General features: G+C 37.4%; 1 protein-coding gene across 3 annotated transcripts in view; it reads right to left on the bottom strand.

The window, feature by feature from the left end:
• Positions 1 to 25,328, bottom strand: part of OLFM3 (olfactomedin 3) — a 194,816-nt gene that overhangs the window by 31,512 nt on the left and 137,976 nt on the right. For all 3 annotated transcript variants that reach the window (XM_027579489.2, XM_027579498.2, XM_027579505.2), the window contains 2 exons: positions 6,736 to 6,882; positions 531 to 686 (listed from right to left, as the gene is read on the bottom strand). In XM_027579489.2, coding sequence (XP_027435290.1) covers positions 531 to 686; positions 6,736 to 6,882 — 303 coding nt within the window. The remainder of the gene's footprint in view (positions 1 to 530; positions 687 to 6,735; positions 6,883 to 25,328) is intronic.

Here is a 25,328-nt window from a genome sequence, read left to right on the forward strand (position 1 = left end):
TCCACATAGCATGCTTAAAAGCACTATTTCTCCATTTTCAGTGTTTCTGGATAATAACCAAAAACAACCTAAAGTCTAAGAAAAGACTTTGTATCAAATTATGAAACATCCTTCTTTTTATTTTTGTATGCTATTATTAATGGTGTTATTGCCTCTTTTAATAATAAATATTCTCTATATGTCTCTTCACATCAGCAGGGCATAAAGTCATCAGAACAAACTTTAATAAATTTAATTATTAATTTTCCTTGAGATTTCCCCTTGTCTTAGATATTGAATTGCCTGTAAATATATCCAGAAACTCCACCAAGCTCTAGGAGGAGTAGGCTCTTTTTATAGCAAGTCTGCTATGCATTCCTTCCAGCTAATGGTCAGTTTCAGTGGAGAGATGATTGACATCCCTAGTGACTCTTTATTTAGCCTTGCTCATATGGGCCAATGCACAGTTATTTCTAGCTGATTGCCATGCTGGCTGTCCATTACACTCAGTGTCTGATTTGGATTGACAATATTGCAGAAGTCAAACCTACTTGAAAATGCTTGGTCATTAGTGTCTTCCGATCATCTTCAATCTGCCGAAACTTGGCTTTCAGCCCTTTCATTTGGGTTTCCATTTTTAGAACATATTGGAAATCTCTCTGAGTTCTCAAGTTTAAGACTTCAATAGACTGGGACATGTTCTGAACCTGTTAAATAAGAACATTGGCTATACATTATTGTCTGTGTACAGGAGTATGCAATCACTACTGAAGGAGCAAAAATGACATTAACATAAAGAACTGACAAATATCAAATCCATATTTGGATCCCCACATGATATGTTTTCAGAAGAACAATTCTTTGTGATAAACAATCAAAAAATTCAGCAAAAGAAAATTAAACCTAGGCGGGAAATAATAACATTTGACATTTAGCATTAGAGATAAATAAATATAAATAAGAATTTAATAAATCAGAAAAGTAAATTTTAAAAACTGAAATTTCATTCCAGGCGTTTGTAAGCTTATAATGCCCCAAGCTGTTGAATGTTAAAATGAGTTGTTTCTGTAAGTACTAACTCTGCTTTCTTCAAGATCAGGATGTTTAGCAATTGTGGATGATAGTGACATGTCCAGCAGAATTAGAATGCATTCATGACAGTACAGTTATTTCAACATCTTAAGTTCTCCCAGGGGTGAGATTGAATTGACCAAGATGCATGTGGCAATTCTGGGACACCCCCAAACACAGTGTTTAAGAGACCTGGAAAATGGCGCTGTATCAAGTGTTTGGTAGGTAGGCAGTAAACGCCGATTAAGCTGATGGTAACTTCTTAGGTTCTTAGGGCCCCAGGCTATGTAGAAGTAGGAAATAGGTGACTTAAAAAACATTTAGAAATGAGGAAAGAAAGGCTGCTCTAATTTTTTTGTGGTAGCAAAAACCTAAAAATAAAGTGAAAATGTCTAATAGTTGGAGAGCTAGTAAATGAATTAGGGAATGGAGTACAAATATACTGTTCTAAAGGGTAAGTTAGGTTTCTGTACCTTGGTACTCAAAGTATTGTCTCCAGAGCAACAAGTTTGGCATCACTTGGGAGCCTGTTAGAAATGCAGACTCTTGGGACCTACCCCAGAGCTACTGAGTCAGAATCTTCATTTTATCAGAATCCCTGAGTGATCCCTCTGTTTATTAAATTTTGCTCAACATGGAGGAATTTCCATGAGAAAAGCAAGTGAGAGGAGCGAATGTAATAGCCTTTATATAATTTGATCTTTTATTCTAAATCAAATTCTCTGTGTGTGTGTGTGTGTGTGTGTGTGTCTCTCTCTCTCACACACACATATACACATAAAAGAAAATGGGGCATATGAGCAAAAAATCATGGTGGAGAGAGGTATGTAAGGATTAGAAGAATACGTATTAGGATGTTAGTTTTTTGGCAGGAGGACAGATGTGGGTGAGAAGAGAAGTAACAAATATTATGGAAAGGAGTCCCTGCTAAGTAGAATATATGTAAATTTGCATATAATTATATGTTTTATTTGCATGAAATGAATACATGTAAGCACCAAAAAAACACTGTGGTGGAATTTCAAGTGAATTTTACTTTGTTTCATACACTTTTATGCATTATTCTTTTTATTTTTATTTTTATTTTTATTTTTTTTAAAGATTTTATTTATTTATTTGATAGAGAGAGACACAGCGAGAGAGGCAACCCAAGCAGGGGGAGTGGGAGAGGGAGAAGCAGGCTTCCCGCTGAGCAGGGAGCCCAATGTGGGACTCGATCCCAGGGCTCTGGGATCATGACCTGAGCCGAAGGCAGACGCTTAACGACTGAGCCACTCAGGCACACGCGTTATTTATGTGTAAGTAAAAAGTTATTTTCACTGCAACAGTTGTGAGTTACAAATAAGGAAGGAGTAATTTATTCAGTTTTTGAAATCACGTATGTCACAAAGCTCAGTGGACCAGCTAGCTATAAAGAGCCCATTGTTGGTACATTCTTCAGAACTGGAACATTCCAAAAAAGCAGTGTGTTCTGCAACCTTGGCTTGCTTACTTCTACTTATTAAAGAAGGTTATATTTTCCTGTTTTTTTTTTTTTCCTGCTGTTTCACCCATAGTGCTGCCTTTTATGAATGCTATCTTTTCAGGTGTTATTATAGTCTAGCTTATATTAAAACTAATTGTGTATTGTGTGTGTTGGGTAGGAGCACAGAAGCAGCTGTCCTTCTGTGAGCTCTGTGAGGTTCAAACCTGCATCTTATTAAAATCTTTTATTTCCAAGATCTTATACAGAACCAGGCACAGACTAATTGCTCAATAAATACCTACTGGGTAAAATTATCTTAGGCTCCCAATAGTACTAATAGGTAATTAGTATTTTAATATTTTAAGGAAAGTTCCCTCCTTCTGTCACTGTTACACTATACCATTACATCATTCCCAAATATTTCTTAATTTACTATCATTCCTACTTAGGCCGCTTCATTTTTTTTTTAATCTTTATTGCAGCACAAAATTACTGAGACGGTTATTGAAAGATAGAGATGGTAAATGCATCTTGGATAAATTTGATGCTCTCAAAATAATTTTCAGCTCCATTATGGTTAAGCATGAATAAAAGAAAAGGCATTTGTATTAAAGAAACTGTCTACACATTTGAATATAGCATTTGTCTCCGAAGATACCCATCATTGGCATGACCAATATTTTCCTAGGAAGTCCATGTACCTAGGCAGAGTCTGTGCAGTTCGAAAATGATAGGCAAATGAGATATTCGGGATATAGTTAAAATAGCCTCTCTTTTATTTCACCTCCGACTAACCCTATGGAGTTAATTTTCAACTTTATTTGTGTTGTGAGAAAATGCGCTGAGAGAGTTTTTGCTGAGACTTGATTGTGACTGTCTATATTGTAGAACCGTGCATAATTGTAAGAGCTCCCTTGGGGGTAATAGATAGAGGTAGAGCTGGGTAGTTGAAAAGGATTTGGCTCTGGTCTGTCTTTTGCTTTTCCTGCTAGCTATATCTAAGAATGTCCAGTTTCCTACTGTTTACAGAGACCCCCTGAGTATGTTTGCTGATGATACCTGAGACTGGATTCCCACAGTTACACCTACAAGAAGGAGACCCATCTGCTGTGGCTCCTCTTTTAGTCTGTTTATCTCTCATGTTCTACAGCTTAGTTTTTCATGTGTGTCCCTGTGTTTAGACCCTCTCTACATCATCTGGCAAGCTCACTGTCTCCCTTCATTGATAATTTTTTAAACTATTTAATCTTGGTTCTTCGTATAAATAAAATGTCTGAGGCCTTTCTGACCTTAAACACAAATTAACTTAGAATTTCACTGTAATTCATAATTATTGTGGAGGCTAACTTGGAAAAAACACAGCCCACAGTTCAATATGTTTGGAGAGTGTTGGCATTAACAAAACTAAACAGATTCTTTGCTGTAGGTCTTCACAGAACCTTTAGTATTAAAGTGTGGTGGTGTAGTGGAAATCATCAAGAGTGAAGTATTATGTACAGTGTTTCTTAAAATCATTTTATTGGGTGGATGTCACTGGCATCCTCTTCGAAAAATCACACTTTAGGAAATATTGTCTTAGACAATGCAGGACGTCTTCAACTGTACAGAGAAGCTACACAGCTAACAAACATTTTTTGAGTGAACAGTTTTAGTTTGGGTGTATGAAGACCTGAAATATTGTGAAACCAATTGTAATTCTTTAAATATTAAGTAATATAGATACTGATTAAAAATGTCTGATAGTACATCAGTTAAGTGTGGGTACCACCAGTGACATTCTGGTTGATACTAGCATGATGTTGAGAAAATGCCAAGCTCATCTGGTAAAGCCCCACAGCCTACTGGTTGAGTGACATCGGTAGGTTCTTCAACCTCAAAGAGCAGTTTCCTTTCTTGTACACTTAGAAGGGCAGGACCTCAGCTGTGAGGATTGAATGGACTGGGTAGAGATATGATGATATATGGGACATACTGTTATCAGCATTATTCTTCTTAAAAATATTTCCTTATTATACGACTAAGTCAATTCTTTTGTTGATAGTGAATGGGCTGCTTCAACTCACGCTCCTGTTTTTACATCTGGTGCCATAGATAGACGGGAAGCTATAGAGAAGTCAGGAAGGAACTGGCTCAGTCTGAGTAAGGAGTGCTCGTTTCACAGGGCTTTTCTTTGGGTCAGTGCAGCAAACTAGTGCTACTTCCTTCCTTCAAGCCACTCTGTGTACACACTTGACTATTCCTCTTGGCCTATAATACTCTCCAGTGAGGAATTTAATACGCTTAACTTGCAGAGACCTAGATTCTGTTAATAAATTTTGTGGGTTTTTGGGTCACTTAAATATGATGATTTTTTTTTTAAAGTGTGATTTCCTAGAATTTCTTTAAAACATTAAACGTGTTGCATATTAGATGGAGTGGTCATATACATTTCAGTTGATTGTTTTCAGCCAACCTCCTGGGTTGTATTTTTCTTTGCCTTATTCATCCTACAGTAATTCCTGGTTTTATCATAGTTCTGGAATACATTTCACTTTGGACCTGTAGAGGGTATTATCCATTTCCTGACACTTTATTTGAATTTTTTGACTGATTTTTGAAGAAACGTCCGAATCTCTATAGAGGTGTGTATATGTAATGCTATACCGAAAAACAGTGACACAAATAAGACTGTAGTGTTTAAGATATGTTTCTCACCGTAGTTGATACAGAAAAAAGATGCTTTTGCACAGAAAAGAATATAGGAGCAGAAAGTCTGTAATTTGAGGAGAAATACAGTTTAATAGAAAAGAAAAAATTGGATTTAAAAAATTAAATCTTTTTACCAATGTAATTAATTTCCCTAGTAACCCAACAATATGAAACTATGTATTTGGATTTTTTTCATAGAGATAAAGAAAATCAAGATTGGTAAGCAATACCCAAGACAAATCACAGTTCATATGTCATGATTTCTAATAGCTAAGAGGCACATTAGCTAGGGTCATTAACTTAAATGAAAATGACATTTGCTCTTGTCTGGGAGACAGATATTGAAGGAACAAGGGAAGATGGGATCTTGTAAAAAGAGACTTAAGAAGAGAGAGCCAATAGATTGATGATCTCTCTGAGGAGAGGGGGAGGAAAAACAGGACTAATCATTGTATAAAAACAAGAAAAAAACTTTCTTAAAATCTTAGCGCATCAATACACTTCCAAGTAATGTACGCGGAGGGAATTTATTTTCATTATATGGTAGTAGAAGGAAGTTATTGTTGCTAGGCTTGCAATTGCATAAAGTCAGCATGTCTCTATTAACAAATTTGATGCTTTCGTTTTTCTAGTTCCTCTTAATTTTCTGTAAAAAGTTCCTATTCATTGCCATCATTGTGTGAATGATCATGAAAATGATATTGCACAGAGTGAATTGTTGAGTATGGTGTCCTCTAAAAGCACATACTACCTTATTTATCTTACTATCCCTGAAGGTATTTAAAATTTCAACGTGTTGCCATTCTTCTGTCGGTCTGGCCACCCAGCTGTCCTACTATATTCAGAGCCCAACACAGTGAAATTTTGAATGAGAATAATTGAAAGAAACCATTCATTGTTTTTTTCCCCCCCAAACTAAACATAAATAACCTTTCATGAGCTGACTTTTATCTGTAAAAAAAGAATAAATCAAGGGCATTCTGCATTTGATTGTTATGGATCTGGCTTAAGTAAGTTATATGGAGAAAATGCTATTGAATGAAATTGAAGAGTTTAATGTTCAGGAAGGATTTAGAGAATGATGATAAATACTTGAAATTATTCATTATCTGTTCAGATAGCTTGCATATTGCATTCCATTATTTTAACTTCCTTGCAAGGTTGTTAATGGGATTCAAATGCATGAGCTCAAAGAGCCTAGTGTGATCCTGGGAGTTGAGGATAAATTTCTGGCATAGGAATAAGACTGCTTGCCTTTTTTTTTTTTTCCTTAAGGATAGACCAACTGGATATTAAGATATATAATAGCCAGTCTTAAGAAGGTATGATTGAGAAAAGTAAAAAGTAATATAAGTAGAACAGTAGAGCAGGAAGCTTGAGGTACTCCTTTTCAGGAAGGGGGAAAAAGTTTATTTGAGAAGGGGGACAAAAATTGGAAGGACCTTCCTCACCATTGCCTGCTTTCCCACATTTCCTTTTCAAGGAATGGTAGATTAAAAAAAAAAAAGTTCACAGAGAGCGGGGATACCTACCTTTTCCAGAAGCTGGCGAAGCTGCCTGCTTTTGGCATCCCGGGAACACAGATTTTGTTCTGGAGCCACCACTGTGCATATGCATCGTCCATCAGGGTCCTGTGCTGAACTGTAGACTTGCCACCCTTCTTTGGGACTAATCTGAGTCTGAGGAAACCAATGGCAAACACACAACACAGACCTCCATTACAGGATAAAGAGAATGTGGGTTTGTAACATTTTAAGCAAAGCATCTTTTTTGATAATTAAAGTTTCTGTTTTTATTCTTTAAAGTTAGAAAGAGATTAAATAACTTCTATAGGTAGCATAGCTTCATTCAGTTACACCTTCTTTATCAGTCCCCCAGAAGGAGAATTTTTCTTTCTATACGCTCATATTATTAACTACTTATTGACCCTACAGCACTCCCTAATGCTTTTTGTCATATTTGGACATTTTAGTGCAACTTTAGAAGCATCTGATAACCACTGAATCACATATCACCAGTCTTTCTACATAAGATCTGTTACCTTGTGTTTCTCAACAGTAAATGGTAGTTAGTAGTATATATATATTTTTTTCTGATTATTATGCATGTGTGATATTTTCAAGCAAAGCCCTATCTTAAGGACCTTCCTGTGTATTGAAGGGGCAGTTATTAATAAAGCTAGAAAAGTAGCATATAAGAATATAGGGTAAAAAGAATTAGATCAGTATGGTTTTGCAAAGGAAGCAGAGTCCCAGAGAGGTTAAGGAGAGTATTTTGACATAGTCTGCCAAATTCATCTTCTCAAATTACCTCTGTGCACTTATCACCACCTTACCTCTCTGGAACCCTAGCTTAAAGTGGCTTTCTTATCTATGAAGGAGGCAGCTTAAAGTCAGCCTCCTATTTATGTTTCTAGTTTTTCCTCCTATATCTTCCTATAGGAAACTTCTTTCCAACCAAATTGGTCTGCGTGTGTCCTGAAAGCAGGCCACCTTGATTCATATCTTTGTATGTTACTCATTTTGTTTCTCCTGCTTGGAATACCTGTTTTATAGACCTTCGGTTTACTAAGCCCTTGTGGTTTCTACTTATTCTGAAAGATTGTCTGTATTATTCATTAGGCATTTAATGTGTATTGTCTAGTATTCTATTTGCCTTTCATATGTCTTATTTCAACACTTAGTTTATATCCAGCTACTAGATAGTTCCTGTCATATCAAGTACATTCTATCAGGTACAAAGGTAAGTGCCATCATTTTTTATCTCGTTACTTTCCAGAAAGAACTGTGCTTTAACCATATACTCTCCATTGTACAAACAGAAGTCCCTGTGGATGCCATGATAATACTGCCCAGAGAGGCACTCATTCATTCCTCCAGCTGCTGAGATTATCACTAGCTTGACTCTCCAGTTAGGTTTCTCCTTGGGGATTGCCTAGGCTGAAGAATGCAGCCTGTTCAAGGTCAGGCCCTATTCCAAGGGACAGCTCACATGCATTGACTTTGATGATGCAGCAGTACAAAGAAGCACCCTAAGAAGCAGGAATTATTATTTTCATTTCACAGAAGAGGAAATTGCCTGGGAACGCTCAGCTTGGATGTGGTAGAGCTCGTATGAAACCAGGCAGTATGCTCCAGAGCAGCAGTCAAATGGAAATATAATTAATTTTAACTTTTCTAATAGGCTTGAAAAAAGAAAAATAAATAATCTTAATGTATTTTATTTAACTCAGTATATCCAAAATATTTCAACATGTAATCAATATAAAAATTATTCATGAGATACTTTATATTATTTTTCCTCCTTTTTTTTGTACTGTCTTTGAAACTGTGCATTTTATACTTACGACTTACCTCAATTTAGATTAGCCACATCTCAAATGCTCAATAGCTACATGTGGCCCTCCTTATTGGACAGTGCAGCTCTGGAGTCCTGCTTTTAATTACAATGCCGTATCAGTATGATGTTGAACAGCCAGATAATTGTTTTTAAAGGTCAGTCATGGATATTGAAAAAACTACCTAACAGATGTTACACAGACAAACCATCCAATTTGATCTGAATTTGTTTTTCCTGTGGAAATATCGGATAAATCAGTGGGCCTTTTTCTAGCTAAGTTCTGGCTTACTTCTATAGGTAGGATCGGAAATTCATCAGCCTTTCTACGGTTTCCAGGGATTCAGCAGGTAGGTATTTCTTGTATGATCAGGAGAAGAGGGAGATGAATTTAGTCTAGAAAATCAGGTACTTAATGAATCAGATTGGAAGGTCAAGGCTGAGGAAGAGTGAGAGAGGGGCTAAGGGCTGGGAACTGAGATGCTGTTAGGAACCACAAGGCCAAGAGAGGCCCCAGAGGATTGTCTTGCAAAATGCCCGGTGTTACTGGACTCAGCTGCTGTTTGCCTATAGACCTGGAGTATTTTGCCAGGTTAAAAGCAGACTCTTTAAAGAACTAACGCAGGCTGACTTCCCTCTCCACCGACCTGCTATCGCCTGTGAGATCTTCTGTCTCTAGAATTCACAGCGGATACTGATACAGTTTCCAACCTATCCTGTCCCAGGTCACAGCTCGTTGCATACCATCAACCAACACACAGTTCTTTTTCTTTTCAAGGGCTTCAGCAACAATCACTAGAGGGTGCTGATAGGCATTCTGACAACAATCATGAACAAATATCAGAGAAGCTATAAGTTATAAACTCAGGAAACTCTTGAAGATGTCATAGTCCTTGTCCTTGATCCAAAATGAGAAGCAAATGGTGCCAGTGCTCTTTTTCATCTACCTTTTCAGATAATTCATGGAAGCTTCCTATGCTGCCTTTTATTTCTGAAGCATTGGATTCATTATTATTCCTTTCTTTTTCATTCTCTTATCCCTTCTAGCATTTATGACTGAATATCCAGTTAGGATAGAAAGATGTACTTAAAATGATATATTATTAGAGTCAGCATCTTTTTTATTTTTTTAAATATTTTATTTATTTATTTGACAGAGAGAGAGAGAGATGGCGAGAGAGGGAACACAAGCAGGGGGAGAGGGAGAGGGAGAAGCAGGCTTCCCGCGGAGCAGGGAGCCGACAGGGGGCTCTATACCAGGACGCCGGGATCATGACCTGAGCCGAAGGCAGACGCTTAACCAACTGGACCACCCCGGCATGCCTTAGAGTCAGATAGCATCTTAAAGATTATTGTGTTACCCTTTTTGTATTAAAGAAGAAAAATGCAGAGATTACAGAATGGAGATAGGAATGGTTTAACAGAGTAGTTTCAGTGATACAATTAGAGGTTTAAACTAAGTAACAGTATGGGGCTTAAATATCTAGACATAGGTCCTATAGTTTCAGTTAGACCTCACCTAACATTGGACACAAATTCCAGTATGTTAGAAAATTAAATCTTGTCACTATGATAAATTTAGCTTTTGGTTAAAGGAGCTCGGGTCACCCAATTATAATATTAAAATATCTTTAACAGCAGTGCAAACACTGATAATTAAACCTGGCAGCATTAATGTTGGTGTTCACTTCCCAAGTGTTTGGCCAACTAGTGAGGAGCTTATCATGACAGGGCAAGGGGTCAGCTGCTCTCTGGAATGAGGGAAACAGGAAAGGTGAATAGGGTTTGATGTTCATTTAGCATTCTCCCTCAAGTGTCAGCTTAATGAAAGTAGACTCCAGCCTTGTTTGTACTTCCAGTTGTCTTCTTGTAAGAATCATTGAAAAGAGCCATGACCTTATCTACTACAGAGTTAGTTTGAATGATCTCAACTATAACAAGCTACCTCTTTGGCCAGAAAAAGGTAACTCAAAAGAGAAAAACGCTGATATAAAAGATGAGTGCCTGACAGTCCTGTGGGTTTTGATAGAGACCTCTTTGTCAGGGTCAGTGATAAATAAAGGAAGCTTTATGAGCATCTCTAGTGCTCTCTTTTAGGGCATCTATAACTGGCATTGAAAAGAGGGTCAAAATAAAACCAACTAAGACTTCAGGTGGAAGGAAATATTTAGCGATTTTTGGATACCAATGAAAAAAGACCTGCCATTTTAACTTACAAGAGCAATTATTCAGGTGTCTGTAGAACTCAAAGTAATAGCAAATATTTATGGAGCTCTAGCCATTACTTGGCAGTTCGCATGTACTATTGCCTTTGAATATCACACTAACCTTATGGACGAGGTTATGTTACTCTACCCATTTTATAGATGAGGGAACTGAGACTTAAAGACCATAAGGAACTTGCTCAAGGTCATGCAGGGGGTGGTCAGCAGAGCTGGGATTTGTGGTTTGATGTCAGTTTGATGTCAGAGTCTGAAAGTTTAACCACTATATTGCACCACCAGTTATCTGAAATTCCCTTTTATAAATGCTAAAGATAACCCTGAAAGCATTTTGGGAACTGCTGTGAAGGCCAGTACTTGGACCTGGAGGGTGCATGTGGTTTATTACTATCCAAAGCATTGCTAATCATAGTGGTTACTGATTCAGTTCTCTTTGAACCTTTTGTGTTAATTAGAAGAACTAAATGAACTATTTAGCAGTTTTTAATATTGCAGAACTCATGAAATATTTAAGAATGCTCTAAATAGGAGAATTAAAATGATAATTTTAACAATTGGATTTCAAGTCTGGATTCTTTCCTTATAATTTAATTACCAAGCTATGCTTTGTAAATAAATATAAAGCTACTGTGTGAGAGTTTTCCCAAAACCCCAGGGGCTTTGTACCAGAAAAGAGAGATCCCGAGGTAGGAGTAAAAATAAATAAAAATATCTTGCATTTCAGTTTGTTTTTCTGTTTATAAAATCCCACTCTTTGTATTAATCTCACTTTTTTTGAAACAACTACCTTTCCTTTGACATAGACATTATCTTAGTTATGAGGAAATTGAAACTCAACATAAGCAATTTTTTTTCAAGTCATCCATTTAGTAAATGTCGTATATAGGACCATCGGCCCAGTTTTCCTCAACTGTCAGCCAGGAGTCTTTACTCCCATCCTCTGCAGATAAATGCGGACATATAGCCTATGTCCACTCACCAATAGCCAAAAAATTTGCTTTGGAGGAGATGCACGCAGGCAGATGGAGGGCATTATCTACACAGTATGGAAATAAGTAGCAATTGGCACCCCGGAGGAGCTGTTAGCAGTAAAGACTCTAGCAAGACAACTGGATGTTCCTGTGGTGGGCTCTGCAATCATTTATCAGGGCCCAGGTGGAGGGGCAGGCGAAGGACAGAATTCTGATCCTTTCAAGGGAACCGGATCAGCTAGTTGAACATTGCTAGGGCTTATGTTTTATCTTGAGTTTCTAGGCATTTCACAGAAGTACAGACTGAGGCAAAAAAGAATAAGGAATCTACCTGTTGAAAGTGGTGTACAAGGTGTACAAAATAAAGCAGAGAAAAATCCATTTATTAGACCCTATTTGATTTAGGGTGGAGATACCTAAGTGATGATGAAGCCCCTTATAAATCTTTTGTCTGAGGCCATGTTTGGTCTCAGAGAGTGAAATGTGGTTTAGCATGCTGATGGCTTTAGTTGTGAAGAGAGGAGAAATGTGAGGGAAGGAATGGGAGAGATGTTGACAGACCATGCTGAACAAGGTTGTGTTCTGGAAGGTGTGTTAATAAAGATGTCACTGCATAGCAGTTTTCTTCCTATTTCTTACGAGACTAGTTGGAACTGAAATAAATGCATATTTTCACTCAAGAAAGCCTCAAGGCTCTAAGAAAAACGACTATTAAAACAAAACAAAACAACAACAACAACAAAAACAGGGGTGCCTGGGTGGCTCAGTCGTTAAGCATCTGCCTTTGGCTCAAGGTCATGATCCCAGGGTCCTGGGATCGAGCCCCGCATCGGGCTCCCTGCTCAGCGGGGAGCCTGCTTCTCCCTCTCTCGCTCCCCCTGCTTGTGTTCCATCTCTCGCTGTGTCCCTCTCTGTCAAATAAATAAATAAAATCTTAAAAAAAAAAACAAAAAAACAAAAACGAATGACAAACCACAAAACCAAAGATCTAAGATTTAGGTTGGTTGAACAACTGTATTCATGTTCTGGAAATCACAAAGATTTATTAGAGTTAGGAAAGACTCAGTCAGAGGTCAGAGCTGGTCCTGTGTCTTTCCACTCAGTCACGCTTCTGTCTGTTCTTGTGTTTCCACTCGAACTCTGCATGATAAGAAATTTCGCTGCTTCATAGGCAGCACCTTCCACTGGTGGAAAGCTGAGGGGCTTGATCTGAGCTTCTGTCTTTGTAATTTTCCCCTTTTGGCCCTACTTCTGCTTTAAGTACTTAAACAGGAATACAGCTACTCTTGTTCACTTTTCTTCTCTAAAAAGGCAATTATCACTTTCTCTATGGCTCTCAAGATGTGCACTTGTTTTTCTCATCCATCTCCCACTCTTTAATTTGTTTAGTTGCCCTTTCACAAAAAGGGATATTGCCTAAGGATTTGAGGAAGAGAAACTGTATAACACAGAAGTCAGGTGTCTTCATACAGCCTGAAAAAAAGTCGGTGAGTTGAGAATAAGAAATTTAGAAAGTATGGAGAGTTTGCATCAGGGTATTCTACTCATTTTACAGAACTTAAAACTGACTCAGTGAAGAAGTTATTTATGAGGAGAAGTCAGCTAGATGTTTGAAACTGTAGCAAAACAAATCACTTATGCCCACAGGTTCCCTTTGAGGCCTCTTCCCATCACAGCAGGTCGGGCTGACTGGGAACAGCTGGTGTCTGCTGAACGTCCTCTGCTTATTTAATTGCTCTTTTCCAGGTTCTTCCTGGTGTGGAGTCCACAGCATGGGGGATTTCTCAGAAGCTCAGCCTCAAGGGGCGGTTACCCTGCGTCAGAGAGAAGTGCCAGAGGGAGCCTGAGCTTTCTCAGAGCCAAGGCTTCACCTTTGCAGACACCAGCTTCTCCAAAGGCTGATGGGCCCAGTGATAAATTGAAAAGAAAAAAGAAAGGAAAGAAGAAAGAAAATAGGGCCAAAAAGGAGAATAAAGAAATGTTTCTAGATTTTAACAAAAACGAGAGGGAGCATATTCCCCTAATAAGGAGCTGTATTTAACTGCTTACTAACAAAAATATCCTGGAAATTGAAAAACCTCTTTCAGCTTTTGAGACAATCAAATGCACCCTTCCTATTTCAGAGACACTTGCTATAAACAGATTTAATTGCATTTAATCATTGAAACTCTTTTTTTCAGGTCACTTGAAACTACCCTTCTAAAGAAAGACTTCGTATTTGTGTAAATCTGCACTTTTTGCCATCTGCACAGCCCATAAACACTCATAAAACAAATTTTAAGACCTACTCTTTTTTTGTTTGTTTGTTTTTGTTTTTGATGTGTACACAGTTGCAGGCTTATCCCATTCATACTGTCTAAAGTGAGGACATACAGCAAGAATGTTAGAAAGGGCAGAATATCCTAACTAAATCTACTAGGAAGGGCACTCTTAACCCTTCCATTGAAGGGAAGTGGAGTCCAGAGTGATAGAAAACCATCTGATCAGGGCAGAACGAACCTACTGTGGCACCAGGGCCAGACGGGCTAAGGACTAGTAAGGGATGAGACCACTGCTCTGATCAGGACTGTGGTCAGGTGATTTGCTTCTTGCCGTGGCTCTCTCATTCACCAGCTGTTCAGTCACTTACACATTTTGGGTCATTCCTCCCACTTAGAGCATGAGGAGATTGCATTAGATCATTCATATTTCCATTTGAGCTCGAGTGCTAGCAGGTTTCTCTGGAGGAATCTTGTCTAGGGGAAGGGGTTGATTGTCTGGGGAGGGAGCAGGTGGTGGAGGCCCGATAAATGCCCCCCCCCATCATTTATTATTTGACCCATGATCTGTTTTACAAATCGGATTTCCACTTCAAGTTTCACTCAACAAATATTTATTCATCGTGTATTGCATAAGATTTAATTTGGGGGGGAAAACAGGCACTGCTGCCAAAAATAGTGTGAAGATAACTGGCCTGGATGGTTTCAGAAATCCTTTCCACCATTAACATTTTATGATCTTAATCTAGGAAATACAGATTCATTCATTTTTCACCCGGGGAATCATAAGGTATGAGCAATTATCTTGAATAATTAAGGTAGGGAAATGTCATAGCCATTGTTCTTCTGTAAAGTATGCCACTTTTGTAAAACATAAAAAAAAAAAAAGCTTTTGCAAGCTGGTTTCTCCTTTCTAGTGTAAACTTCCCTGAAGTTTTTTTTTTTTTTTTTTTTTTGGTCACCCAAAGGAGATTTGGCTGTATCAGAATCTTCACAGAGCATAGCAATGCTTTATTGATTTGATTTACAGATTACTAATCAGGAAGTAAAGAAAATGAATTTACTTTAACCTTATAAGATAACTAGAAGTCCTAAAAGGATCATGCATAATTTTGGAAATTTGATTCTCCTCCATCAGCAACAATAGGAAATAACAAAACCCATGTCTACATACACAAAAAAATACACATATTAGAACCAAGCTATGAAGTTTGGAGTATAACTCATTCATGAATTTCTTAGTTTAGATTCATTTTCTGAAAGAGTTAATTCAACAACTAAATTGTTGAGAACTATCAGGTTCTTGAACATTGAGAAAATTTGGCTCAGTGTATATTAATGTAAATTGATTTGATTTTATAATTGCTTACTGATGACATATCATGCTTTCTTTATAGCTAGAAATCTCTTTTACATCCCTCTTGCCATACATGCATCATGCAGGTAAGGAGTGGAATCTCAACACTAGAGGATTTAAGGTTACTTAAAGGACCGAAGGGAGGTAAACATAAAAGTGGGTCAAAGTGTGCCTCACATGTGCTCTGCCCACGCCCCAAGCACTGGCTAGAATCTAGCGAATTATGTAAGTAATTTGATTTGGCTCTATTCAGTTAATTACACATTGATAGATGAATTATTAGTAGTACCTGCAAATAAGTCTTGAAAATGGAAGGTTGCTTTTCTTTTAGTATCGGACTTTTCGATCCACTGTCATAATGATAAAAGATAAAAGATAAGAAGGTAAAGAGCTCCAAATACTAATTCTTTCTGTATCTTTTTATTTGATAGCAGGGAAATGATTTGTCGAGGATAGTCCTTCTGTTTGAATTTGTAACTTCTGTCTGAAAAACCAGTAGTTTTCATTTTTATTTGAAAGGTTTTAGAGTATTGCTAACTAAACCATGGTTCAAACTACCAGAAAAGACTTTGTTATAATGTGGGAAGGGTTAAAAAGACCTTAATTTTAGGTGAGTGAAGGCTACAGGAGCAAGACTTGTGATAGGAGAGTCTTTATAAAAAATTAAACAATTAAAGGGAGATGATTTTATCAAGTAAGTTTTATATTGCTTATGTTTCTTAGCTCTCTTAAAGTCTTTTTGGCAGGCTTTAAATTGCTGAAGTTTTTTAATTTGTGTTTAAAAGAGGTTGGTTTCTCAGACTGAAGGCATTGCAAACAGTCCTAAGAATTGAATTCCAAGGAAGAACCTGCTATAGGAAAACTACGTTAGACAGAATATACTCGATAGCATACTCTGTAGGAAAAATTATGGGAATTTTACAGACATTAAAAGAAGTAAAATGATTAAAAAAAAAACACATTTCTTAAAGAATCCCTCCAAACCTCAGGTTAATATAGTTAAGTTAAAGCTTATCAGTCTTAAGTATTTAACGAGTCAAGTATTTCCTTTCACAGCTAATTTCTCAGACAGTCCATGTATTTTCTGGTGTAGCTTTAAAGTGTTCACAAAGAAATATCCATGACTAAAGTTAGCCCATAAATATTGTATCACTGAAGCCGCCCTGTAAACAGAGAAGCAAAAACTCAGCCTTTGCAGTTTACAAAATCAAGCCCACTGGTTTAATGCACGCACTTCCCAAGATGGCCAAACCCACAGGAGTGACTTACTAGGGTATCTGGCGTCGACAGCCTCGTGGTGTTCAGTCCTACCAAGGATGGGAGAGTTTGGGACATCCAGTTCGAGATCATTGCCATGGTACTAAGCACAGCGCCAAGCTTCAGCAGTGGAGGACTCATTGCTGTGGAGCTAATGAGTTTTCATAGTGACTGATTAAGATCCCGGTGCTGGGCTAGCAGCGGGAGGCGTGACTGCAGCACGCCTCATCCACAGCATGAAAAGAGATCAACTTGCCCAGCTCTAATCACTGGGGAAAGCTCACAGAACGTCTTTCCCCCCACCCTCATGGGAAGTGCCTTGCTCTTCCTTTCCCTTCCTTTCCTGACACTTAGCTGGTTCATTAAAGGAAATATTCTTGATAGGGCTTGGTTGGTAATTATATGAGAGCGAAGGTTGGAGGGAGAGGGAAAGTTGAGCTCTTCCTGCCCCACTGTAGTCAGTTACCATCAACAGAATCTATTTCCTCTGGGGTTTCTGTGAGTATAATCAGCTGCTCTTTATCGTTCATAAAAAATACACCTTTAGATGGAGGTCTGCCAAAGTGCACATTTCAAACATCAAACTTAATATCTACAGATTTCTCCAAGTGTAGACAGAGTACTTTAGGCAGAGCATGAAAACAAAGTCTGCAAAGAATTTCCAAGATGATCAGATATTGAGAGTAAGAGATTTTTTATTTTTTTAACAGTAACCTAAAATTAACATTGTTGTCTCTAAAAAAAAAAAAAGTCAACGATTAATAGCTACTGCCTGTGGAGAACATTACCCTAGGCAACTTGTGAATAGAAAAGGCAGTCTTAGAGGAAAGCTTCTGTTACGGAAATTTCATGTTTCCAGTTTTGCTTTTAAGAATGAATGCTTCTTCAAAAAAAAAAAGAATGAATGCTTCCTAGTTGGTCAGACAAAAGACAAACTCCCTTAACTGTATTTTTACCTTGTGAAGAATGACAGACCAATACCAGAAGTCTGTCATGAGAAAACATGTGACTTATTAAAAAAGAGCACAGAGCTTGGCTTTAGGGAGCCTGAGGGTCCACTCCTATTCTCCTCTGGTTAGTTGAGTGACTGGCCAGTGACTTGACATTCTTTGGCTTTCATTTTTCAGGTTTGGACTCCACGCTCTCCAAGGCCCCTTTCAGCTTTAAAATTCAGTGATCTGTTTATTAGAGTTCTGTTGGCAAATGTGTATTTTGAATTTGGGGCTTATGGATAGTATTCTTATATTCTTTTTACAAATACTATGAATTGCCCATATCCAAATCTCAGGTCCCGAATGGAATAAATCAGAGTACAATATATGTGTTCTAAAATGAAAAAAAATATAGAGAAGAAGACATGAAGGGAAATATGGCTGAATGAAAGTTAAATGAAAAGGAACCTGTTATAAGAAGGAAACACACTATTTTGATTCCTTAGGAGAATTCTGGAATTGTTTGTGGCTTGAATTCTCAGCCAAAGATATATATATTTCATAAACAGTTTTGGCAGGAGAAATAAAGGAAATGTCTTTAATAAAATTGAAGAAGATACATATTTATAGAGGTGTGTATGCCCTTTATTCTCAAAAAGAGGTTTAAGAGACTCCTCAGGACTTTCTTGCTTCTGTTACCTAGGAATTTAGGCTTTTTTAATTTTTTTCCTCCAAATGATTTTAGTTGACTCTTATTTTTTTTTTTTTAACCACAGGCTTAGAAAACCAAATATTACTTATTTGTGTCTTTCAGAAATCATTATATGAGAGATCAATAGGATAAAAGCACAATAGTTTATATATTAAAATTAGCCTTGAATAAGAGCATTCATAGAAAAGACTGTGAAATTTTGCATTAGTATTGCAATGTGGCAATAACAAAAAGCAAAGTGGATTTACAAATCTAATTATTTGAAAAGTACACCTGGAACTTTACCTGATTTAGGAGGGGGAAGTGTCTTTTCAAGAGCTTAAGTTCCAGAATTGAAAACTAATATACATGCAATTGCTAGATAATTTAAGATGCAACATGGCAGATGGTAATTATAGTTATTAATGAACTATCAGTCAACAAAATAATAGTATCTTTAGAAGAATACAGGACTGAATGTCAGGGCAACCAGTGCTGTTATTTGCAAATTAAAAAAAAAGAAGAGGGGCGCCTGGGTGGCTCAGTTGATTAGTGTCCAACTCTTGATTTCGAGTCAGGTCACGATCTCGGGGTTGTGAAATCGAGCTCCTCATCGGGCTCAGTGCTGGGCGCAGAGTCTGCTTGTCCCTCTCCCTCTGCTCCTCCTCTCTCGCTCTCTCTCTCTCTCAAATGAATAAATAAAAAAATCTTAAAAAAAAGAAAAATGCATACTTTAAAAAGAAAGAAAGAAAAGAAAAACAACACAAATGGAATGCTTGTAATTTCTCAGAGATGCAAGTAACTAAAGAATGGAAAGAGAACAGCAGTGAAAGTTTATAATTCAGTGGTGTTTATCAATAACATCAAATCTATAATGTGTTGTTTTTAGAATAGGTTTAAATGGCACACATTGAAATAAAAAAGCTTAAATTATAATGATTATTAGTTGTGGGAAATAAAAATAGCTACTATTTGTAAAGAGCTAAGTAGTTTGCTGTGCTCTCATAATCCAGTGAAGTGATTATCATTATAATTTCCATTTTAGAAGTTGAGTTCTAGTTTGCAGATGGGGGAGGTGATTATTCTATGTAGAAGTAACAACCTGTTTTCAGGGGCAAGAAACCCTGTGGTTACAGAAGTTCCATAAGAATAGTGTGAATGGTGGTGATGGAGTAAGTAGCAAGAGATGAAGTTGGAAATAGTAGCAGTGACCAGCTCCCAGGCCTTCAGGGTCACCCAGAGATGTTTGGAGATTATCTTGTATGTAATTCAAGAATTTAGAGTAAAGCAGTGAAGTCATTAGTCATTGAGATTTATATCTCAAATTATTATTACTTTGGCGTTTTTGTGATAGAGGATAGACAGATGGGTATTGCAGGAACAGCAAAGCAAATCCGAGACAAAAAGGTCACTTAAGGGCATGTTCTCCTAGTTTAGGCAAAAAAGGATGAGGCCCGGGACTAAGAAACTTCGTGAACTTCAAAAGGATGGATTCCATGAAGATTTGAGGTAGAATTGATAGCACTTAGTGATTGAATAGATGTAAGAAGTGAGGGAGAGGAAGTTACCGCGCGGGTGGATTTCAGATTTGGGGTTTGGGTGGTGAGTATTCATCAGGATAAGAAATACAATTGTCACATACCAGGTAAGAGTCACCTATGGTAGAGAAAATCCCTGAATGGTAATGTACCATACATATGGAGTTCAGAAAAGAGTTAATTTCACTAGACCACAAGGGCCTAGTAAAAATAATGTGTCCTACATAAATGACAAAAATGGTTAATTTAGGTATACACCGTCTTATTCAACTACCAGTGATTTTATTTAGACTTTAAGATAATATCTAGATTTAATTACCTGTACATGATTACCTATACACTTTCCTTGAAAAATAATAAAAAAATTCTATCACCAGGAAATAGTGAAAAAATTACTGTATCTAGTAATCTAACAGAAGATGTGACCTGACTACGCCCTTACTATTTTTTTTAAATCTCAATTAGGTCAATAACTATAAAACCCACAACAGTGCATTATTGCTCATGGACTGTTGAAAGATATTTTTTTTTTTTTTTTTTTTTTTTTTTTTTAAAGATTTTATTTATTTATTTGACAGAGACAGACACAGCGAGAGAGGGAACACAAGCAGGGGGAGTGGGAGAGGGAGAAGCAGGCCTCCCGCAGGGAGCCCGATGCGGGGCTCGATCCCAGGACCCTGGGATCACGACCTGAGCCGAAGGCAGACGCTTAACGACTGAGCCACCCAGGCGCCCCAAGATATTGATTAATGAATATATTCATTAGATTTTTTTTTTTATGGTAGCCTGTCTTTTATTACCTAGAAAATATTTCATGGTAAACCTATATGATAAATAATTAATAAGCAAATATTGACCAAGAAAAACTTACAGGTGATCTTATATAATACTGGCACATTCTGTCACTGGAATTTTTTCCCCTTGATTTAGGGCACAAATGTTTAACAGTGTTTTGAAGCTCAAAACACTTTCTAGTTTGGGGGCTATTTGTGTAGTAGGTATGTGTGGGTTTTTGGTGAACCCAGCTTAGGCAGTAAATACATGAAAAGCCCTCATGGCCACATAAAATATGATAGAAAACCAAAAAATTTGACTTTAGGCAAAATGGGAGACTCATATTACTTGTTCAATAATAGAAAATTTAAGAAGGAATAGGCTACTCAAACTTTACTTTTGTAATTTAAAAAATTTAAACTTTGTGGATGGTTTGAGAAAGAGGAAAATGGCATATTAGATGTAGTTGTAAAGATACAACTGTAGGGAGTAAAGAAATGATTGATGAAGAAGGAGAAGGAGGAGGGGGGAGGAAAGAAGGGGGAGGGGGAAGAGAATCCGGGGAGGAGGAGAGAGTAGTAATTGGGTAGAATACTGAAAGATGAATTGTACTGATTGGCTAAAAGAACAGTTAAACTAAAGTAACCTCTGGAAAAAACAAAGTGGACTCCTGTTAGCAACTTAAGTAGGAAAAGGAGGAGGAGTGGCATAAAATTGAGGAAAACAGAGTACTTGTGTTGAAATCACTTTGGTGATGCTATATTCCCTGGAGAGCATGGTATGTGAATAATTAAGTAAATAAACAGTTGCATTTATGAGTATCCCTTTTTCTCATCTGTAAAATAATGGATGAATGAATCAGTGTGAAAGGACTGAATGAGAGAATATATTTAAAAGTGCCTGTAGCATGGCAGATGCTCCATAAATGGTAGCCTTATTTTTTGGTAAGAAATGGCATGATTGAGGCAGGGCCAGAAAATGTAGATCAGTTTAAGGAACACTAGGCCCTGAAAAGGTGGGAAGTTTGTCTTTTAAAGGGGTAATTGAGTTGGGCTTGGAGTATATGAGGACATTAATACAACTCTGCTATGCAACACAATGTCACTCTGGGTTTCTGGAACTAATAGTCCAGCTCAAAGCAGAAAAAGGGACTAGTATTCGTGCTTCCTCCTTCATTAAGAAGTCAAAGTAATTACTAGAAAATTTTCCGTAAGGTCCCACTACCATATCTACTTACCCACCTCACCTAAGCCCACATACACCACCTTTTCTCCTGTTGTTACGGATGAATTGTCTGTGTTCCTAGGTAAGATTGATCCCTCCCCTTTGCACTAGGTCAATACCTTTCAGAGTATCATGCACAGGAATTACCTGAACAGTTTGTTAAGACCTACAACCTTAGATCCCACCCTTAGGTCTTATTTATTCGCTCTAACATAGGGTCAAATAATTTGCATTTCTGACTGTCTCCCAGCCATTTTTGGACCACCCTTTGAGTAGCCTGCCCTAGATCACATCCATCTGACCTATTCAAAGACAGCTCTCTTAATTCTTTCTGACATTGAGAAATCGTCCCTCTTTAATGGATCACTCCCTTATATCTCTTATTTTACATTCAAACAGTACTTTCTTGATCCTACTTTCTATCTATTTATTCCCCTATTTCTCACATCTTTATAGCATACATTCTTGAAAGAGTTGTCTATACTCACCATCTTTATTTCTTTCTAATCAGGTTTTTGTCCACACTTCTCTACTGCACTGGTACTATTTTTATCAGAGCTACCAATGATCCCCACATTGCTAAATGATCCCACATCTTGTAGTCAAATCTCAGACCCCAACTTTCTTGACCTATGAGCAGCATTCATTAGACTTTTACTTTCTCCTCCTTGAAGTAATTTCTTCACTGGGCTTCAAGGATATCACACTCAACCTAGTTTTACTCCTACTTTCTGGCCTATCTTTTTCAGTCTCTTTGTTGACTCTTCCTCATCTATATGCTAATGACTCCCAAATTCATTTCTTCCTAGCAGACCTCTCCTAGTAATTCAGACCTGTATGTCGAATTATCTACTTGACGTCTCCACTGGGATGTTTAATAGACATCTTAAATTGAACATGTTAAAAAATGAGCTCCTTCCCCATCTCCAGCAGACAAAACAAAACCAAAAAAATAAAAATAATAAAATAAAATAAAATAAAAAAAACACATACATGCAGACATTCCTATAGTCTTCCCATTTCAAATCCATGGTTAAGTTGGTCAGGCCAGAAAGTTAGGTTTCAAATTTAACTTTTTTTTTTCCCCCCACATCTCTTATCAATTCCATCAGCATGTCTTCTAGTCTCTACTTTGAAAAATATATCCAGCATTTTACACCATACCACACTGCCACCATGCTGCTCCAAGTCATCATCATCTCTCATTTAGTTTATTATAAAAGCCACCGGTTACTGACCTTGTACTACTTCAGTCCATTTTTAACTTCCTGAACCAAAATGATTCTATTAAAATATATCAGATTATGTTATCTCGCTGCTTAAAACTCTTTGATAGATCCTGTATTGCTCATGGTAAAAGTCAAAACGTTGAAGTGTAAGGTTCTGCATAATCTGGTTTCCTTTTATCTTTCTGATCTCATTCTTATACTCTTCTGATCTTATAACTCTTTTCTTTTTTCATGTCACTGGAGCTACTCTGCTGTCCTGGGCATTTTTCTCAGAGGAACCAAATAATCTTCCAACTCAGGACCTTGGACTTGTTCTTCTCTGGTGGAATTCTAATCTCTTAAATCCTTTTTGTTTTATTTTAAAAATTACCTTCTCAAATTAAAAAGATAAAAAATAAAAATGAATAAAAATAAATTACCTTCTCATCAGGTCTTTCCATACCATCTCAGATTTCTACTCTTCTCATTTAGTTACTTCTTCTGTCTTTTGATATTTACTTTTTTCTCCTTAGAATTTATCACAAGTTAGCATCCCAGTATATTTTATTTATTCATCCTGTTTATTATTTGGCTTTTTTCCACTAGAAATTAAGCTTCATGAGGGCAGGAATGTTGCCCATTTTGTTCACTGGGGTATTGCCAATCCTTAGGAGAGTGCCTAGAATATAGTAGGTTCCCAATAAATATTTATTAAACGAATGACTAAATGAATATGTTACTGTTTTCTTCCTGACTTGCCCTTGGTTTTATTTTATTATTTTATTTTATTTTTATTTTTTTAAAGATTTTATTTATTTATTTATTTGAGAGAGAATGAGAGAGAGAGAGAGAGAGCATGAGAGGGGGGAGGGTCAGAGGGAGAGGCAGACTCCCTGCTGGGCAGGGAGCCCGATGTGGGACTCGATCCCGGGACTCCAGGATCATGACCTGAGCCGAAGGCAGTCGCTTAACCAACTGAGCCACCCAGGCGCCCTTGCCCTTGGTTTTAAAAGGAGATAATTTTCAGTGTGGAATTACCATAGAGCCTATTTTTTTGCAAAACGAATCAGTGTAATATATTGCATTTTGCATGTGTGTTTTTATGTGTGTGTAATGGATATATATGTGTGAGTAAAATAATAGCGTGAAATATTGAAACATTATGCTTAAAGTTAAGCATGCTTTTTCTGTCCAGATTGCAGACTTAGAATGCAAGCACTTTTGGTCTAAGCCAGGAAATACTGTTTCTAACTTGTTATGTCTTCTCTTGATAAAGGGCTCAAGTCACTGGAACCCAAAATAAATGTGGAGGCAGTCTTTTCTTCCTCTTGCCTTTGGCTTATGTTTGTCTCTAATAACGTAGGGAAGAGGGAAGAGACTGTAGGCTATGGAAAGGATGAGTTTAAACAAAATGAGTTAGAGAAGATAAAGACCTGAGTGTCCATTCACCCAACTCCCTTTCATTTGGCCCTTGGCAATCAATTAGGGACCACTTGTAGCTCCCAGAATTCAGTGCTTTGCTACTCTTGCCTTGAGCTTTCAGGGTTGCCTTAAAAGTGTTCACTAATGAAAGAGTGACTTTAGAGTGAAAAACATTAGCAAAGTTCTTTAAAGGAGGGATTTCTGTCTTTTCATCTTTGCCTTCATCTGCGAAGCCAACTGATGCTCTATAAGCCTGAGGGATCCTTGTTTGGCAGCTGTTGTTGCTACTTCAAAGGAGAAAAAATGGATGTGTGGGGGAGGAAATATATTCAGGGCAAATATGTTTTTTCCCCCTGACTTTCTACTCAACATTGAAGAAGTGGGAAAATGTAAATCCAGGATTAGACTAAAGGAAAGGAGGATGCAGCGTGGTGTGACAGAGAGACCCTCAGACTAAGGCAAGAGACTGATTTTGCATCAGCTTAGTCACTGTCTTGCTCTAGGTTCTTCAACTGGGAAATGGAGATATTAAACTGAATTTCCTATGTAACCCCTTCCATAATTAAGTGCCATCCTTAAGAACTCAGCTTCTATCCCTGTAGTCACACAGACACCTCCTCATTCTCTACCCTGACACTTCTAGCTAGCTCTGTGATCTCCCAGAGCCTTGATTTCCCTGTGTGTAAATTGGTGATAATAAGAGAACCTGATTCCTTAGGCATTTGTGAGGATAAAATAAACTACAAATAAAGCACTTACTATAGGACCTAGTAAACAAGGAACTTTCAACTGATGTTAGTCATCATCTAGTGCAAAAGATAGTTATGTATGTTTTCTCCATCTTTGTGGAAGAAATGAGATAAAAATTATTAGTGAGAAGTACTGACGATCATCAAACTTCGTGATGAATTACCAGTAGAGAGGCTTATCTTTAA

The sequence above is a fragment of the Zalophus californianus genome, chromosome 4, assembly GCF_009762305.2.
Source record: "Zalophus californianus isolate mZalCal1 chromosome 4, mZalCal1.pri.v2, whole genome shotgun sequence".
Lineage (NCBI taxonomy): Eukaryota > Metazoa > Chordata > Mammalia > Carnivora > Otariidae > Zalophus > Zalophus californianus.